The 20,462-nt window shown below is 34.8% G+C and overlaps 1 protein-coding gene across 5 annotated transcripts in view; it reads left to right on the forward strand.

Annotated features, from left to right (window-relative positions):
- FMR1 (fragile X messenger ribonucleoprotein 1) overlaps positions 1–20,462 on the forward strand; it is a 33,570-nt gene that overhangs the window by 1,380 nt on the left and 11,728 nt on the right. For all 5 annotated transcript variants that reach the window (XM_074835135.1, XM_074835136.1, XM_074835134.1 and 2 more), the window contains exons 2-10: positions 7,216–7,268; positions 8,295–8,388; positions 9,412–9,483; positions 9,761–9,909; positions 10,980–11,073; positions 11,164–11,280; positions 15,941–16,111; positions 16,212–16,290; positions 19,330–19,439. In XM_074835135.1, coding sequence (XP_074691236.1) covers positions 7,216–7,268; positions 8,295–8,388; positions 9,412–9,483; positions 9,761–9,909; positions 10,980–11,073; positions 11,164–11,280; positions 15,941–16,111; positions 16,212–16,290; positions 19,330–19,439 — 939 coding nt within the window. The remainder of the gene's footprint in view (positions 1–7,215; positions 7,269–8,294; positions 8,389–9,411; positions 9,484–9,760; positions 9,910–10,979; positions 11,074–11,163; positions 11,281–15,940; positions 16,112–16,211; positions 16,291–19,329; positions 19,440–20,462) is intronic.

Consider the following 20,462-nt stretch of genomic DNA (forward strand, 5'->3'; position numbering starts at 1 on the left):
TATGTTAGCAATGAAGGAACAGGTAGAATTTCACACTCTGATGTTTGTGTGGGTAGGGCATGTTGATATCCAAATGATACAGTTCCAACAGCTCAGAGTGTTTCTAAGAAAAAAGATCTCTTAAAAGCTTATTTTTAAAATGTGATAATTCCTTATCCTGAAAAATAATATTTTTTTTAAAAAAAAGTATGTATGAAGCAAGTCTGTAAATATGGTAAATAAGCATCCTGTGGGTTTGCAGTGTTGTAGCCAAAGTCCTAGATCTGTATATTGCTTCCTGGAATTAAGTTATTTAGCACTTTCAAAAATCAGTTTTATGTTTTTAAAGATACAGTATTCACTCAGAAAGAAACAGAAGGCATAAGAGAACTTTTATGAGGCTTTAATCAAATTATATGAGAGTATGTACACAATCATGCAAAATAGATGATGATAAAAATGTCATTGTGCATTCTTAGTGACAAATATTGTCAAAGAAACCTGGGAGAATTGAAAGCTGCTGTAACTTTTCTTGGTTACATTCAGTTTTGACGACATGGATACCTGTACCCCTTTTTTGTCTGTAATATACAACATTTCTGGTTGTAGTTTAGGTGAAAATTTCCTTTGAGCATATGTTTATGTGAGCTTCTTCATTAATCATGATTTAATGTATCCAAGTTATAACACAGACATTGTCTCCAAGTTGCATATTATGTTTGCATTTTAACTTTTAGGAACTTAAACATAGGAACTTTTTTGTCTCAATCTCTAACCAAGAGGACTTTGTTAATTTATCTAAGGGGACAAATGGGGCACACAGATTTTTTTGGTCTTCACTTGTATTACCTCTCTAGGTGGAGCATCACACTTTAGATAAATGCAGCAACTTTTTCTTTTAAACTAAAAAAGTTTTAAAAACCAACCAACCAAAAAACCCTCATGCAGCTATGTTCAACGTAAACCAGGAGTTTTCCTCTAGCCTGTATTACTTGAATTTGAGGTACAATTTTTTCTTTCATCATAATGTCTGACTATCACTCTGTTACTAAGTAATTTAGCTTAAATGTTTTCTTGTGAGTTTTATGCCCTTCTTGGAGAGGGAGAATTTGGTTATAAAATGAATTGGTTGACCCAATGTAACAAGAAGTGTGTGATGTCAAGTGCAAATTTAATTGCAAGATGATTTTTTTTTTTCCTTTAAAAAGTTTCTTTAAGCAACCTCCTGGGAAATGTTTTACAACAGTAACACTGCAAACAAATCAAAAGCAAAACAATTGTTTAATTCAATCTCATGGTTTACTGATAACTTGTGGTAGTTTCTTTGGCTTTGGATCATTCTGAAGATCTTCATCAGAATATGTAAATGTTTTGGAAAAATACTCCTGTATCTTGCTATTAAGACTTGGAGGGAGGAATATGAGGCTGCTAGGGTCATGAAGGGACTGAGCGCACAGGTAGGCCCCTAACTGCCACTTCAGGTTTTCATATCCTTGTAGCTCTCCTTGAGGACCTTATAAATTCAAGTCCCTAAGCACTTAGTTTCATTTCTGAATCTACCCAGCAGCATCTTGATCTTGACAGTACAAAACTGGTGCCTAATTGTCACCTAAGCCCTACTGAGAGTAATAAACCAGTCTGCTCTGCTTGTATTACCTGTGGGACTCCATCCAGAATGCGTTCCCGAGATACATCTAGAGGGATCATGTTCCACACAAACCATAGGAGATGGTTTGAGGATGCATTCATACTCAACTGCAAGATTTGAATTAAAATTTCATACTGGTCAGGTGCACTACGTTTCACAGAGTACTGGCGTGTGTTGGTGTGACTGCTGTAGTGGAGACTGAGTCTTTCTGAATGGTATTAAAATAGCACTTGTGAATACTTCATACTTTCATGAATTTTTTCTCCTTGGCTAAGATGAATTATTCCATGGAAAGTGCAGTCAATGAACATGATTCAGGGATCATTGACAACCTGGAGATGCTTAGTCATGACTTGGTATGTTGCTGGGCCCAGAATCCTTGGAAAGAAAGGATTAGATTCTGTTATTTATTTTAAGAAGACTTGTCCAACAGGCCACCAGAACTGTGAATCCTAAGGAGAGGGAACTGCCTCTTTGCAGCTCACAGCTAAGTAACTGAATCTTGAAGATGTGTGTTATTGGGGCATATCTTTTCACGTCTTTTCTTGTATAGGTGTAGTAAACCAGGTTTTGAAGTTCTTATCACATTCTCATAGGACTAATAGACAGTCCTTTGTCTAATCTTTCCGGGACTAGCTTTAGATGTTATTTCCCTCTAAAAGGGGACATGCTGGATGCCTTTCCAGCATGGGATTGATTTTTCTTCTCCAGTTTGGGAGTGATTCTCTCTTGTATCCTCTGCAAAGATGGAAAGCATCCTGTTTATGGGGCAGATAGTTTTGGAATGATGTTTGCTGTTAACATCTATATGTTGTCTGTAACCAATTTTTGCCACTTATGGCTCTATAACCTTGTTAAAAATCTTCCACTTTTTATCCCAGTAGTTTCAGCACTTTGCCATTGTTTTATTGGTTTTATAGATACTTTACATTTTTTTGTTGAAGCTACAATTGACAAAATCATTCATCTTTCTTAGTTCTTTATTACTTCATGTCTCACTAACAACTGTTCCTTTGGCCTCCTGTTACATTCTGTATCAATTTTTTCTTTCACTGTTCCATATAGACATGCCATCAACAACTATCTCCAGTCTCTTTGTACAAGCCTGCCTACTCAGTCCTTCTGAGGGTGATAGCCTGTACCCTTTTCCCTTGTTCAGTTGCCATTTCTGTGATTATTCTTGCCCTATTCTGTTTCTATGGCCTGGCTTTCTCAGACTTGATTAGCGTGTCAGTTCCCTTTTAACTTTCTGCTTCCAACAGGTATGAAATGTAACAACTGTTACGCAAACAGTAGATGCACATTTGTGTCAACATAGCATTTTTTTTAAAATCTTAAAAAGCATATTTTCCCTACTTTCACTCCTTACAGTTAATTTTCCTTTATTAAAATGGTTGACAATGCTCACATGTGATGATGTGAGCAGACTTTAAAAAAAGCAACAAAACTTCATGGCAGCTGGAGCTTTTATTTGTTCCTTTGAAGTGTCTGTCATTCCATTTAGCACAAAAATAACAAATATACTGATGTTTCCAATAATTCTTACTTTGTATCAAATAATTTGTAAAACCTAGACTGTCTTAAGCATATAACCCTTCTTAGAATGTGAACACTCATGTGCTTGAGAAATGCCATGACATGTCAATGTTGGATTGTAAACTTTTTAAATGAATTATGTCTGAAGCAAGGAGAGAAATGTTCATGGCTTACGTGACTGAAAGTCAAATGTGGTGTAGAAAACTTAGCACATTTGATTTTCACACACATACATCAGAGAGCAAGAATCAACCTTAGCCATTATGTTCACAGAAGTAAAAGCAAACCTTTTTCACTGATTCTGATTTCTTTTTGTGTACTCTTATTTGGTATCTCTACCATTAGTGATAACCCAGCTGCTGTAGTCTTTCACCGTCCTGTTCCCTCGTTTTGCTTCCACCTAGTTTCACTGTGTTCTTGATACTTTTCATCTATGTGTTCTCATTCATCACAGCCAGTGTTCTGTCCCTTCTTGGGTGTGCATTTCAAACTTGCATATATGGACCTTTATGTTTCAATTTGCATGCCCAACTTAGACTATTTCAAAAAAGACTGATGAATGGTTATTGTACTTTTCATAATACTTTGTGTGAAATCAGTGCCTCTTCTCTGCCTTTACTGACGTCTGGAACTGGCTTGTCCTGTGTCTGAACTTTGCTTATGGTGTTAAACGTCTCATTTCTTTTTAGCATGGCATATAATTTTACACATATCACAGAATAAAGAAAACCAAACAGTTCTGATAAGCTTTAATTTTGGTTTTCCAAAGGCATTAATGGTTAAGTATTAATTTTTTTAATGAAAACTTAGAAATGTTTCAAAACATTTCTATTTGTGCTTAGAAGTGTACAAATACATAGTGCTGTAGAGTCCAAATACATTTTACTTACAGATCTGTTTAAATATTTATACCAGAGGAAAATTGGTATAATGCTATGATACAGACTATGGAGAACTCCTGTGATAAGTACCTCTGACATTTTTCTGTGTCACAAGAAACTGAAGAACAAGGAAAGCCACCTTTCTATGGGTAGATGGGATTAGACAACCAAATATTTAGGCCATTTATATATTTTTGTCATAATTGTTTTTTAAGTGTGAATCTCAAATGGAGGTAGGCAGAAGTGTTTTATATATTGCATGTTTGAAATTAGGTATTTGGCATATTAGGTATATAAGGCATTGTTCACTTTGTAATTAATTAAAAATTCATCACAATGAATTTTTGTGATTTTGCAAGGCTGGAAATTAAAAAGCAGACAACAGTGATGACATGAACTTCTTTGGCCAGGCTGCAGTGAAAGCCAGGCATTCCATCTGTTTCTGTGGTTGAGTCTTCTGAACTTGGTATAAACTAAAGAAATTATGTCAGTTTTATAATTTTCACCAGCAATGTCTGTATTGAAGTTACCTGTGTATGGTCAACAGTTACCCTGAATGTTCCTGGTTCGGGTTCCTTCGGGTCTCTGAGTAGGGACCAAAGCAGTGTTGAAGACCTGTTTAAGGAGAGCCTAGCTCAATACTACGTCAGCTAGCTGTGTCCCAAGTTTTACTTTTTCCAGATGGCAAAAGTACTAGAATGTTTAAAGGTCTTAGGCTAGTCTTCAACTTCATAACTTACATTTATCTGTGTCACCATCTGGTTTACTTATTAATGGTAGGTTTTAGCATTATTACCACTAGTTAGGTATATTGCTGTAGTCACTGGGATTCTACTCAGATGACTTGGATGTTAGGAGGTTTCAGATCTGAATGAGTTATAGTCTTGCTCTTTGCTTGTGTGCTTGTGTATTTTTCTGTAATTTTTACAGAGCGCTCTTTAGACCATCTTTTGGTGTTTGCATCACCATAGGGGGGATAACTTCCTCTCCAAAAGCATCTTTCATAGCAGAAGTGATTTTTTTTTACTCTTTTATGAATATGAGAAAATTAAGTATCAACAAATTCTTTCTCAGGGCATTGTCTTGTGTTACTCTTACCTGTTTTCCTCAAGGTGTTGTTGGTGTCATTTCTGTTGGATTTACTTTATAAAATAATCTCTACTTTTGCATTCTCAAGTGTTAATAACACTAAGTCCTATTCTTTTCCATTTGGTAGCGTGAAGGAGTCATACCAAATACTTGGTAGTCATTACAGTATTTTTCAGGTATAAAAGGCATCCATTTCTGCTACATCTGTAAGAATAGGTACTTCAGAGTTACATGTGACAAATGTTGGAAGCAATGTGGGTGGAGCCTTTGAAGGTGATGTGTGTAATGTTGCGAAGTGAGTCAGGACTACCATAGTATTTGTCAAGTGCATGTCCAGTTCTGGAATTTTTTTACAGAAGACACAGCAATGTGAAACATTAGATCTGTATCTGGAATGATTAACTGGGAGTTCTGTTGCCTCTTTATGTAAATAGCCTTTCTGTACTGCTATCAACATGATCCTGAGATGTGGTCTTAAATCTGTTTTGTATCAAGTCATTAAAAAATATAACTATGCTTGTAATCCCCTTGGAAGAAATATCTTGGAATTTTGAAATATGTAATTATGTAAATACTATTAGAGACTGTTTTAAATCTCCTTTGGATGCTAGCAATAATTAAGTTCCTGGTAACCTTATTCTTACAGTATTGAGAGGTGAGGAAGGTATAAAACCATTTTTTGCTGTTCTCATTGTGGCTTTGCTTTGATTTCTATTCAAGGTGGCATCAGTTATTTTCAGATTAACTAGCATCGCACTGTTTTCTTGTACCGAATGTTTCTGATTGTGCACATGTACTGCTTAATTTTAGTTATAACCAGTTCTCGGACCTCTGTATCAGTCATCAGGTATTGCTCTTCTTTGTTACTGAGATACTTCTGCAACTCAGGAAATACTTTGAAGTACTTTTTATAAAGGAAAAATATCACAAGAATTGTTTAAAACCATTTAGGTTCCATGTGAGAAAAACTCTTACCTTCGTGTAAGAGATGAGCTGTTCTTGTCTTGGAAACTTGAAATGCGAGGACAATAAAATGTTCCACAGTTCATTAACTAATTCTTCTTCAGAAGTGGCAGTTACTACTAAATTATTTTCAATTTACTGAGAACTTTTTTATCTACTAAGATGGATCTCCATTGGTACAACAAACTTTTTTGCTCAGTCTTGCTCATGGGCTTTCATCTACCTACCTTGCAAGGACATACAATATATAGACAAATATTAGTGGACTACTCAGCACTTCACCAATGTTTATCCATTTCAGACATTCATAGAGATTTTTTTTGTAAAAAGGAAACAACCCCCCCCCCAATCTTTTCATCCCTAGTTGCCCCATGACCTCCATCATTTGAGGCTATGAAAAATATTTTCATTGGTTCTTTGAGTATTGACCTTGCTGTTCTGTAGATGGAGGGGGACGTTTGGGCTCAAAGCTGAAAACTGATCCGACATCAGCCAGTTGAGTATGTAAGGCAGGAAAAGCCCTCTTGGTGCTCTGTACTTGGCTTTGTACAACTGCTACCCATCCCAGAAGAAAAGTGAAGGAAGGCTGCAGGGCATTTATCTTAAGTTTGAGCACTAGGGAAGTTAAGTGTGATGAAGTAAATAAGGGGAAAACTGTGCTGAAATAATATAGATGAGTTTTGCTAGTGAGATATTCATACTTGCCTTGAGGTAAAAGAGAGGAGAGAGGATTTTTTTTTTTGAGGAGTACTGATGTGGTTTAATTAATACACCTGTCAAAAGACAAAGTGTGAGTATAAAATCAAACACTTTAAACTTTTGTTATAAAACTATTCAGAATAACATCTCCCATTACTTCTAAAAAGTAGGAAGAATGGATGCATAGCTTGGGCATTCTGTCGGTCTATCAGTACACTGGCAGTCCTGACCCCAAGGAGGTTATCAGCTTTCAGTATGCGTTTTATACAAGTCTATTGCAAAATTTAAAAGTCTGACTTGAAAGCATACTTAAATTTTGAGTTTCGTCAATATCTGTGAAAGGAAGGCATTGTACAGGTTTAAAATTATTTTTTAAAATATCCCTAAGCATATCATAATTATACCTCTTTTTCTACCCAGGCATTTGTAAAGGATGTGCATGAAGATTCTATAACAGTTGCATTTGAAAACAAGTAAGTGTATTGCTGTTATACCTACAAATGATAGAGTATCAGCCTTGCATTTGATTAACCTAAATATAACTTAATAATATAGAGTAGCATCTTTTAGATGCTCTAAGCTTGCTGCTGGCATGTTTTAGAATTATGGTTGATAGTTACCGTGTTGTGACATTTCTATATAAATGCTTTTAATTCTTTAAATATTTTTAAGTACAAAACTATTGGAAGATAAGCATGTTGTTGAATTTATATGATGACAACCCATGTTTGCATGAGTCAGCAGTGGTACCATGATTGCCTCTTTCTCATGTGAATGTCTTATTTTAGATTTAGCAGATTACATTATTAAAAAATTTGGTTTATAGATGAGTTATAAGTACCAGTTTTTTAAGCTAGAAATGAAGTGATGATCCTTTTCTATCATTTAAGGACATAAAAAGTTAACCTTCCATTATACCATTTAGTTCAGGTATCATTTCCATCAGGAAGGAAATAAAGCACTACTATATACTTTTTCCTGTATATCTTTGTTATGGCATCATCTGTTGTATTCTGGAAATTGTTTTCTAGTTTTTTAAAAAATAGTCTTTTCTTGTCATGCACATTTTATCCAGTCTCTATTAAAGAAACTTGAAATTAAAACTATTCACACTGAATCTCGATCAAGTTTTCAGAATTTATAGTAGAACCAGAGAAGAAGAAGAAACAGGCATGTTTTGAAGGAAGTGTGCAACTGTGTTATGAAATGTTTTTTAACCTGTGTTTCTAATGCTGGGGTTAAAACCTTTAACTGTAAATAGAATAAAAACTGCTGGAAGATTTCAAAACAGTGCAGGTAGCATCAGGGATTAATTTAAGATGCTTAATGGTCACTTAGGTGTGTTCTTATATACATTGGATCACATTACCTTTAATACATATATGCACAAAAGCTCCACAAAATTTGAAAATGTAAAATTAATGGATTGAAAGTGTTTCTGATATCTATTTACAAAGAAGGTGAGAATGTTTAGGCCATTCACTGTATTTTATTTGTAGCTGGCAACCAGAGAGACAAATACCATTCCATGATGTGAGGTTTCCGCCACCTGCAGGCTATAATAAAGATATAAATGAAAGTGATGAAGTAGAGGTATGTATGCTCCACTAACAATGTTTGTTCTGAGAAGTGAGAGAAGACAGGGTGAAAAATGTCAGCCAAGCCAGTGGAAGGTTTGCTTCCATGTTATATGCCATCACCTTTTTTGATTCCAAGTACTACATAAAGCACGATGTCAAGCATGTCATCAAAAAGAGATTTTAACAGTTGTAAACCATACAGCTGTATTGGAGTTCCATGTACTATGACCTGCATACTGGTTTACAGACATGATTGGTGTTTCTTGGATTATAGAACAGTTCTTTATCAGAACTGAATTAACCTAGAAATAGGTGCTGGATTGTACCTCTTCAGTTGTAGGATCTGTATTACTGAAACTTCAAGCTGGAAGAGATAATTTGCATTATATGTGTGTGTACATAAAATATAAAAATGTATATGTGCATGTAAATACTTACATATATGTAGAGAGACTGGTTTTACTATAGCACATGCCTAAAAGTTCCTTGTTTTATAAATTTTTTTTATATAATTACTTTTAAAAAAGAACTTTCAAGATTTACATTTTGCCTGCATGCTATTTAAGTTTATTTTGATTTGAAAGAGAAGAAAATGGCAAAACTTCTTTGGTGTGGATGTGGCTGGATCATATGTGTGCTAAAGAAGTGTAGATATGTGTTCTCTCCCTTCCACCCACTGGTAGGAACTCATTAGACCTACACACAATTAGAAATACTATTGATTAAATATTAGCAGATGTAAAAGGCTCAATTACCTCTCTTCTGACTGTATGGAAGACTGAAGCAACTAATGCCAGTATACTGGGTACTTTTTTTTTAATCTATCTGTACAATCTTATATGCATCACTTTATATCCTACCTGTATTTGCAATAGCTGTTACATGCTTGCTGTGTAGTGCTTAGAGACTTTAGGTACCAATATATTTTGCTGATTTTGTCCCTATAGCAGAGTTCCTGATCATAATCATTACTGTCCGTTTTTGTGATGTCTTTGGAGAATGCTACAGATATGTAATGTATATGTATTTTGTTTAGGTTTATTCCAGGGCAAATGAAAAAGAACCCTGCTGTTGGTGGTTGGCTAAAGTGAGAATGATAAAGGGTGAGGTAGGAATATGCATATATATATATACATTTTTTATATTTATTTATACTTTATTTTTCTTATGTTGTTTTTTATATTGATGTGCACAGTGTTTTTAACTTGTCCCTCTTCATTTTCAAAGAGTTTCTTGATTAGGACTGTGGCAATTACCGTTAACCTCAACCTGAAAAGTTAAAATTTTACTTGTACAGTTAACAAAAGCACCTTTCACTTAATAGCATAATGCTCACTCTTGTCATAAAATGTGTAGCTTGGATGATTTTATTATTTTTATATCAGTTCTACGTAATAGAATATGCAGCCTGTGATGCTACATACAACGAAATTGTCACAATTGAGCGTTTGAGATCTGTGAACCCCAATAAACCCGCAACGAAAGATACTTTTCATAAAATCAAACTGGCAGTTCCGGAAGATTTAAGGCAAATGTAAGTACAAGCATTTCTTTATAACTTGTTTTAAAATGTGGGTAACTTATTGATTCTGAAACAAGAAGGAATAAAAATGCTTTTTACTGCTCTAAATTAACTTTTAAAGTTATCATATAAGAATGTAGAAAATACAAATGTGGATGTGCTCATACTTCAGAAAAGATGACTTTTGAAATGCAGTTTAATCCTGGAGGAGGAAATAATTTCTTCAAGGATTTAAGGTTTGTGTGCAGTATAGATTAAGATTTTTATTCTTACAGCTGTTAAGTGATGTGCACTGATTAATATGAATCCATTCTTTGTCAACTTTATTGATAATTTTCAAGTGGTCACTCTTTCATTGATAAGAGTATTTGACACTGTGCAAGTTGGTATTTAATGGTAAAAGAAAACTCTGCCTTATATTGTAGGGCATAAGGCGTTTTGATGATGGCTGAGTGAACAGTTGTGTAATAATCAAACCTCCTGTAGTATAATACAGAAACAGCTAGTTTTGTCCTAGAACACGGACATGTCATTCTCATGTAAATATAACTCTAAAACTCAGATTAAAACTGAGTCCTCTTTCCTAGCTTCAGATCACTTCTGCTTTTTTGTTAGATGTTATTGCCTCAATAAGCTATCAATTTAGGAATAAGCTATAAATTCAAATTAAACTAAGAATTTCTGAAGTTAATGTTATAGTACACAAGTTCACTAAGTAGCAGGTGGACAGAAGACACATGGAGAAGCAAAATACAGCATGAGATGAGCATAAGGTCATTAGAATGCTCCAGTGGTTACAGTCAAGTCACCCATCATACTGGTTATTGTAACGATTATAGCTTTTTAATGTGGTATTGCTTAACTGCTTTGTCCTTTCTGAAATACTCCTAGTCCTACTCATGTGAAGACAAGGAAAAATGAGTAAAATAAATGATGTCAACAGAATAAAGTAACACCTGCATTAAAAAGGAGGACTTGGATATATTTATTTAGATTCTTTGTATTAAGAAATCAGTCTTTTTGGCTCTGAACCATAAATGCAGCAGTTACTGTTTTTAACTTTGTAGTGGTTTTATTTCTAGGTGTGCCAAAGAATCTGCACATAAAGACTTCAAAAAGGCAGTTGGAGCTTTTTCTGTAACATATGATTCTGAAAACCACCAGCTTATTATTTTGGTAAGTACAAATGTCTAACCATACCATTGGCAGTGGTTTGTTTTAAAAGTTCGTGTGTAAACCATTGTGTTTTCTTTATTAATAATTTAGTCAATCAATGATGTAACAACAAAGCGGGCAAATATGCTGATTGATATGCACTTTCGAAGTCTTCGTACCAAGTTATCCCTGATACTGAGAAATGAAGAAGCTAGCAAACAGCTGGAGGTATGTTGGTTGTTTTTCCCTGAAGTAATTTGAGTTTAAAAAAAAAAAACCAAACCCAAAAACCAACCTCTTGCATTTCTTGGGTGGTAGAACTTGGCATTGGGGTGAAAGTCATTATTATGTACCGATGCTATTCTTGGTGTTAAAAAGAGGCAGATGGAGATGTAACCCAACAAAGTAGTTACAGTTAAAGAGCCTGTTCTTGCAAAGACTCATTTTTATCTAATCCCATTTTATTCAGCAGGATTTTGTGTGGGATTAAATACAAATATATATATACACACACATATTTCTTTCATAGTTTGAAGCATAAAATAATTAGCCATTGTTGCACAAATAGTGCCACATATTTGATAGCTTTGAATTACTGTTTTTAAAAATAGATGGGAGTGAATATGGCATGATACTGAGATGGACTAGAACTTGCAAAACAACACAGTGAAAATGAGAAATGGAAGGGGTGAGACTGATGTTGATAGGATGTATGAAGGGATGGGTTTGCCTATAGATAAAATGTTAGGAAATCATCTTACAGCAGATACAGCTTCTGATATTCCTGTGACTGGAGAGTGGGTGTTGACTGGCAAGAAGCTTGACTCATACTTGTCCATGGGAGAAGAAGAGGAAAAAAAAAAGAGTAGGCTAGAAAATCAGGGGATCTTTATACAGTAGAATTAACATTTCTTCATGGGTTTTCTCCTATCTACAAATCAGAAAAAATAGCAACATTTCTGAAAAATTCTTTTAGATTCACTGTCAAGAACTGGAAGTACCCCTCAAACTATTGTAGTTCAGTTTTACATAGGCGTATACCAGCTCTGTTACTTTAGAACCAGGTTTCATTCTCCCTCACCCCAAGGGTTAAATCTGTTTGGCTGTAGTTTGCAGTGGGATGTGGTGTAGTAGTTCAGGCCTCTTGTATCCAGTAGGTGTACTCACTGTTAAAAGAAGTTCTCTCTTCTGTTCTCTTCTTGGTCTCTTGATTTCTGTATTTCAGAGCTGTAATCCAAGTTTGTTTGGGTCTTGATTTTTCTCAAGACCAAGAAAGGACCAGTTTCTTATTGGTGTTCCTTCTTGAGTACCCCACTGTAGCTCTTCAGTAATCCATTCTTCTCTGTCTTCCTCCAGAACTGACAATTGTGTGGGCAGTTTACCTCTTGAAGTGCAAAGTATTATTTTGGAGGTGGGAAGAACAACAGCCTCTCTAGAGCTAATTCTCTTTACATGCCCCCACAAATGCATGCACCAACAGCTGTTGTCATTGATTCCTTTCCCAAACTAATCTTGCATTCTTGCTGTTGTAAGGCTGAACGTTTTTGCTTCTGTGAAGGACTTGAGAACTTGGTTTGGTTCTCACTAGAAGGTCTTTAGTTACTACCTGAGCAGTACTTAAGTGAAGGTCCTGAGATAAATATATATGGTTGTAATTTGCATGACAAAAGTTGGCTGGTGTCTTTCATGCTGGCATTTGTTTCCTGTACTTCAGGAATCAACTTCAACCAAACCCAAAAAGAAAAGCTTCAGATAGTAAAGATCATATTAATGATTTCTGCTGAGACACTGACATACAAACGGACTACACGTGTTCATCTGCAGAAGAAATATTTAGTGAATGCTTTGGGCTTTACTGCATTAACAGTTCACTTTTTTTCCATCAGATAAACTCTTTTCTGTGTCTTATACTCTCTGAACTTTAAATGTCTGCCACTTTTTACCTTCTAGCAGTTTTACCATTCCTGCTCTGAGCCATAATCACTAGACCAGCTTCTCTTTTTGGTTGTTTTTTTCTTTCCATTTGTTGTACCTTCTTTCTTTTCTGCATATTAGCTTCTTGACTTGCATGGCTCTACTTCTCAAATGTGGCTTTTAGAGCATCAAATAAAATAACCAATTATTTTTTGTTTGTGTTCTTTTCCAGTAGTTGTGGCTTAGTTGTTATTTTGACATACTAAAAAGCCTTTTACAAGTGTACTTTTGTATTCTGGTTTGTATTTTATTCTATCTAAATGCAATTCAGTCATGACCTCTAAGTAGGTCTTAATACATTATTTGCATAGTTGTTTCTTACTAATTTATTGTAGGGATGTAGAATACAGAATTTCCTGTGTTTAAATAAAATACATCTTGTATATGTAATTTACGCAAAAGTTAATGATATTTTAGTACAAGCAATATAACTACAGTTTGACTGTCATAGCCAAGGTCCCCAGTGTTGATGTAGCTTCATCTTTTCTACATATTAGAGATAGTTGTGTTAACATCTGATCATTGACTTGATCATCCTGTTCTCTATTCTCATGTGGCAGTCCATAACAGATGTCAACTAGTAAATCAGCATTTGGATTATCTGTTAGAATGTGCATCTGTAAGCATTTAAAATAATGTTTGCTTTCTGAGTTGTCTGTAATCTAGTTAATAAAGTGCTTGATAGAGCTCTCTGAGTATATGAAGTATTTCATCACACTTGGATCTACTGTAGCTGCTGCTCTGTGATTTAGCACAGACAGGATCTTTATCAACAGCTTTAAGCAGGAGCAGGTCAGATAACAGTAGCAGTTTAGCTGGGACAGAGCAGGGCTTACCGTGGGCACTTTCTTGATGTTTTCTCAAACTCCGTAGGGTCTCGTGTTCCTGATGTTAAACTGCTAATTTAAAGTGTGCTTGTGTGTGTCTTCACAGTAGTTAGAGCTTTGATTGCGATGCCGAAACATGTATAGGATTACGTATCTTGGCTCTGGAAAGATAATATACAGCTTTATCTTCCTTCTTCCTTGCAAAACACTCTTTTCGTTTTACTTAATAGATTATCACAGTTGGAAATTCTCTTATCTTGCCTCAATGCATTAAACTTTCCTGTGTTCTGTTATGCTCAGATGCTTGTGGGTAGTGTCCACGTTTTTATGTAGGAATTTTACTCACTAGGGTATATAATGACTTTTTTACACATTTTATATTTGCTCTTCTCTGTAGGTTTAAGTACTATAACTTCCTTTAAATATATGACAGCTTCATTATCATAAACAATATAGATTTTGTTCTGTATGTTTATATCTTACTGATTTCTCTCCATATGTTTCTTTTAGTTCTCAGGGTGACCAAACTTAGTGATCTTCCTGCTTCATATAGCACAAGCATCCTGTAAGGAAACTGTGTTCTGAAAGTATGAAGAGGCTGTGTAGGAGAAACTTACCAGTCATTGTTTTAGTCTTTTTAAACATGTGGTTTTGTTTTGGAAAAAAAATGTGTGCACTTATCTTTAACAGGTTCTGAACTGTATGCAATTCAGTATTTCCCAAGTGTTCTTCCTTGCACTCAGGAGGTTTGTTCATGCTAATAATCTGAGCCACTTGGGACTGACAGAGGCTGTTCATATCAATGCAGGATTGTATGGGTGTTGATGTAATTTAGGTTTCCTGCGTGTTTGAGTATTTCCAGCACCACCCAACGCCACAGTGTGCTACAAGATACTTCTCAAAAGCTTTCTTCTGTTCCCAGCTCCCTTCTGCATGCTTGCTGTGTAGCGGAAGCTTTGTACAAATAAGAAAATACTGAAACTGTGTTTTACATGTGGGCATGTATATGCATACTTGTGCATCAAGTCAGAGCTGACTAACATATTTCTCTTGGAAGCTCAGGACTGCTTTAGGAAATTGCTTACTATGGTCATTGGAGTTATAGTTTGGTTTTTTCCCCCATTTCGTATATTTTTTGCGAGTTTTATCCAGGTTTCTAGCAATACTTTTTCCAGTTATTTTGAAAATCCTCTTCTAGATGCAAAAGTTGGTTGTTTTTTTTCTGGTTTTTCTTTCTTTCTTGGTATCTTATTTGATATAGGAGATCCTCATTAAGATTCTGTAAGCCATTTTGCGTTGTTTGGTTACACCATAGCAGTTGCATGCAAAGGTGATGAGAGTTGCAAAACAGTAACCAGGTGTTTCATTCAAGAGTGAGCCTCAAATGTGTGATTGAAAGTCGTTTTGTGTAATAGTATAGTCTTTAGTCATTGTTACTGCCCTGCTGAAGCAAGGAATTCTGTCTTGATAGCATGTGACAATCTCAAGTTCTCAGATTCACATTTCTACCAAGACAAAAGGGTCATTCCTGGATGAAATTCTTAACATACTTGTTCTCTAAATTCAAGCAATGTGTTGAAGTTATACCTTAGTTTTGTGTTGTCTTGCATAGGCATGGATTCTTCATTTTATTAAGTGCAGTAGATATCCATAGTTGCTGTTTTCTGTATAAATTTTGTGTCCAGTAATTGAGTTATTGCTGTTTCCCTCACCTGTTAAAATGAATGCAGTTTTTTGTCTTGGAAATCATAGGGTTTGCTTTAATAATCAACACAACTCCTATTTGACCAAGTTGCACAAATGCTGTCTTACATAGTAACACTTGATAGTTGTAGATATTCAGTGGTAATTCAAAACAGAGGTATCAACACAGCTAGTGGCTAGTCTTATGTTAGTATTTAAAAGGTGACATTAGGACTTCTGAATAAGACTCTTCAGTGTTTTTGAAGTGAAAATGAATGTGTTAAAAGGACTGATTAAAATAAAAAGGATAAGTACCCAATTAAGGAATTGGCTCTAAATTTATCTCTGTTTCTCTCCTTGGTATACTAAAAATCAAGGTAAGCTAACATTATATTTTTCTCCAGAGTTCTAGACAACTTGCATCACGATTTCATGAACAGTTTGTTGTACGTGAAGACCTAATGGGTTTGGCCATTGGCACTCACGGTGCTAATATTCAGCAAGCCAGAAAAGTCCCTGGTGTGACTGCTATTGATCTTGATGAAGATACTTGCACATTCCATATTTATGGAGAGGTAAGTTCTCTTCTTTAGCCTTTAAAAAACCAACCGACCAACCAACACGGAAAAAATGTGGGAAAATGGATCTTGTTTCTCATGCATGTGTCTGTTTCAGGATCAAGATGCAGTGAAAAAGGCAAGAAGTTACCTTGAATTTGCTGAAGATGTCATACAAGTCCCAAGAAATTTAGTAGGTATGTCAATTCTGAAGGCTAACTGCAATAGTAAGGAAAAATGCCTTCCAGGAACTGTTTTTTACTTTCAGAAGGGTGGCAGGGTAAAAGGCTGAAGTTCTCTTTGTGGTACAAAGTTTTGGGGTTTGGGACTTCTTTGATTGGTTTTCCAGCTCCATGCAGAATTTTTACAGACATGTTGACCTTCAGTACACTGTAAGAAATTACCTCCTGGTTGGCAGTTCAGGGGTATCTTAAACTAGAAGCAAGTACAGATGTTTAAATACAAAGTCGAATAGCTTCTGGACTGAGCCAAAGAAGTGACTTCTGCCAGACATGTCCAGAGATTAGTGTGGCTATCAACAGATGAATCTGAAGTCTCATATTTTCCTGTATATTTTAAATTATTTCTTCAACTTGTATTTGTCTTTTTTCCTGTCCTTTTACATCTGAAATACAGTTTGTTTAGAAGCAGCACGGGGGGATGAACTGAATCTGTAGTGATTAGGCAAATACCGTAAAGACAATCTTAATAGATTTCCATTATCAAACACCCTGAAAAAAGTCCTCAAGTGTGCATGCAGCCCTTGTGCATGGGGGGAGATGTTTTAATGAGCTTTTGATGCTACAAAGCAACATAAAAATACAGTAGATAAGAAAAGAACAGGGGAAAATACTATGCAGTATGACATACCTCTAAACCAAATACTTTTAATAGGTTGTCAAGCAGTGTATGAAAGCTGGTGTTGAAGCAGTGTGAAATTCTGCAATGGGACAAGTATTTACAAATGTGGCACCTCATCTCTGGAATTGATTTAAAAACAGTAGTTTCCCTTCTCCACTCCCTCCTGATTCTACTGATGATAAGTAAAAATGATAAGCTGCCATCATTATTTCAACTTGAGGTTTTAATTTCTTTGTTTCTGTTTTTTGTTTAGAACTTTGCAATTATTTCTGTTTTGGCAGTTTTTCATTTCTATTCTGCTTCTTGGCCTGGATCCTTTAGAATATAAAATTGGGTGAACCATATGTTATATCCCAAATAAGCTATGTTTGATAATTTGCTTTTCTAAAGTTCTAATAATTTTCCAAAAAATGAAATAATTTGCTTTAAAAAGGCAGAAGGCTTTTTGCTTTTACTACATTCTTGATATGCAGAATTTTTTTTCTAAAGAAAATGCAAACATCTGGCTTTTTCTACTTAATTATTCTTTAAAAAATTTCAAAGCAAGCAAAACCAGAACAAGAAAAAAACCCACCCAAGATGTTGCTTTTTTTAAAGGCTATATGGAAATTTTTAAGCTGAAACATAGATTAAAAATATATGCATGTAATCCTTAGTTATTTTTAAAGATTTTTATGTATGTTGCCGAATTCTAACTAAAACCAAATAACTTAAAAAGAGATATTTCTTTCATTTGGACAACCAATGTAAGGTTCGTTCTTTTTTCTTTTTTTTCTGTTTGTTTGGTTTACTTGAGATTTTTAAATCACTACCGAGTCTTTTTTACGTTTATTAGTAAGCTGTTAAATTTCCAGTGATGTGTAATGGAGTAAAGTGTTCAGAAGAAGCTTTTGACTCTCAGAACAGTCTTTGTTATCAAGGAAGAACTTATTGGCCATCTTTTGTCATGTTTTTTACAATCATATAGCAGTTAAAAATTCATGGTAGAAAAATTGAAACACAGAAATGAAAATTTATTTAGCTTTGAACAATAGGAACAGTGTTCCATGTAATTAAAAGTAGGTTTTAATTTGCTCTTCATGGATTAATTTTATCGGCAAAACAATAGCTGTCATGGACTCGGTATTATTTGCCTTTATTTCAGTGGTATGCCTGGGAAAAAGATTATTCTGTAAGTTTTCCAGCAGTTTTCTGTAAAAAAAAAAAAACCCAAACCAAAAAAAACCCCCCCAAAAAAACCCAACCCAAAAACAAAAAAAAAACACCCAAAAAAAACCCCCAACCCAAAAACAAAAAAAACCCAACCCCAAAAAAACCCACCAAAAATCCAAACAAAAAAAACCCCAAAAAAACCCAAAGAAAAACAAACACCCACCCCAAACAAAAACAAACAAAAAAAAACCAAAACAAACCCAACCCCAACAACAGCAAAACTTTGTTACATGCAGAAAGCATCTTTTACATTACTCTTTCAAGCTTTTCTTCAATGCTATGATTGGAGGATTTAGCCTTTCCTCATTACCTCCCAAGCAGCTCAGTTTTCCTCTCAATTTTCAGACCCCAGGTTATTTTGCTGAGGCTGGGGAGAACTAAAGTTTTCATTTTCATTGTCTCAAATCGGGATGCCTGGTTCCTAAGACAAGTGTATGCATTACTGGCATTAGAGTATGATTTATTTCCATTTTTATCTTTGACTTTTTAATGAATTTGAAAACAGTTTATAATATCTCTAAAAAAGCTCAGTTTCAGAGAAAAGAATTTTACATCTGGCTCAAATGGTATCTTCAGTAGTATCAGAAGACTTCATCAGCTACAATTTTTTGTGAATGAACTAAGAGTTTTGCTTTGTTCTCTGCCTAAAAGGTAGTTACAGGGATGTTATGACACTTTAAAAGGGTGTTTTGGTTTTGTTTTAAATGCATCCAGCAATGTTTATTTGTAAATCACTGACTTTATTTTACACCTGCCAAAGTAAAGCCAAATAAGCATGCAAGATACTGAATATTTCTGTAATTGAGATGTGTAATTTCAAATAATTTTATACAGAGGTAAGGCATTTGTGATTGAATTTCCTTTGTTCTCTTACAGAAGCTTTAAAAAAGAAGGAAGCTATACTCAGTAACAAACTTTCATAATAAAGTACCTCTCTTCCTGCATGCTGCAGTGGTTGCTTTGGAACATTACCAAAGTTAACACCCCAAGCTTACTTGGACATTTTAGTTCATGGCTCGTTAACTAAATCTTTGTTGTGGAGTATTAAGTCATTTAAGTTCTTGCACTGGTACTAAATACTCTTGTTTAATTAAAGTATAATAATACTCTCAGGTTTGGGGGAAAACACTAAAAGTGGAATGTTCTGTATGTTCTTTCTGTAGGAAAAGTAATAGGAAAAAATGGAAAACTGATTCAGGAGATAGTGGACAAATCTGGTGTTGTAAGAGTGAGAATTGAGGCTGAAAATGACAAAAATATTCCACAAGAAGAGGTATGTTTTCAGTTAATGTGATTTCTGTGTGTGTTAATTGGTGGTTATATTTTACCCAGTGATAAATTCTTCCTTGTGTTTTCATAGTGGTAAAATAAAGTTTTGATTAATATGTGTTTTTCTGATAGTATCTATATTTCCCTTTTAATGCTGAGGAGCATTTTCTTATAAACTTGGCTTGTTATCTGTGTTTGAAAAATGCCTTGTGAAATTTTTTGGTGATGCACCTTAGAGATTCTATTTTATTCCTGTTTGAAGCAGTGACACTGATTCCTACCACTTGCTAAGCTGTAAGTCAGTACATGTGAAACTCACTGTTTTCATTCATTAATTTGCTTTGAGTTTGATCTCTTAGGATTTTATCTGGTTTAAATTTTTATCAGTAATTTCTTACATTGTAAGGAAAAGCTTGTGCTTTATGTGTAAACCTCTCTTTTTTTAAAATACTACCTAAATGCACAGTAGCCTGTAATTGTAACCTAAAGAAAAAACAAGCATGAACAATGTGAAACTCCAGGTTTGCACTGAAAGCAATCAGCCTTGTAAAGGGCCTTAATGAAGTCTTGAACTTTGTAATTTGAGGTGCTTTTATGTGGGGCTGTGTTGAGGGGAAAGGTTGCAAGTTTTCGAGGAAAGCTTCAGGCATGAAGCTTTTAACATCTCAATGCAAAAAGATTCCCTGCAACTTCAAATGTGAAATGTGCTTGTAGAAAACTGAACTGTCTCTAATTTACCTGGAAATCTAAATATATACCAGGTAAGGAACCTTTGCTACTTTGAATAAGATATGAAATGCGTTTCTGGAACCCTTGTGTTCTTGCTTGAGTAGTGATTTCATCTATTGTATTATCACTGTAAAACTACTAAAGACCCACAATCCAATTTTTATCTTTCTGTAAATGGTGGCTAAGCAATTATGTCAGGTGTTTTTTACTACTTTACTAGTTTTACATATATCTGAAAAGGTAAAATAGTCAATGTTTAGGTTTAAAGGATTCACTGCTATGTCATATTTCCATTTCT

Source organism: Strix aluco, chromosome 10 (assembly GCF_031877795.1).
Source record: "Strix aluco isolate bStrAlu1 chromosome 10, bStrAlu1.hap1, whole genome shotgun sequence".
In the NCBI taxonomy this organism is placed as follows: domain Eukaryota; kingdom Metazoa; phylum Chordata; class Aves; order Strigiformes; family Strigidae; genus Strix; species Strix aluco.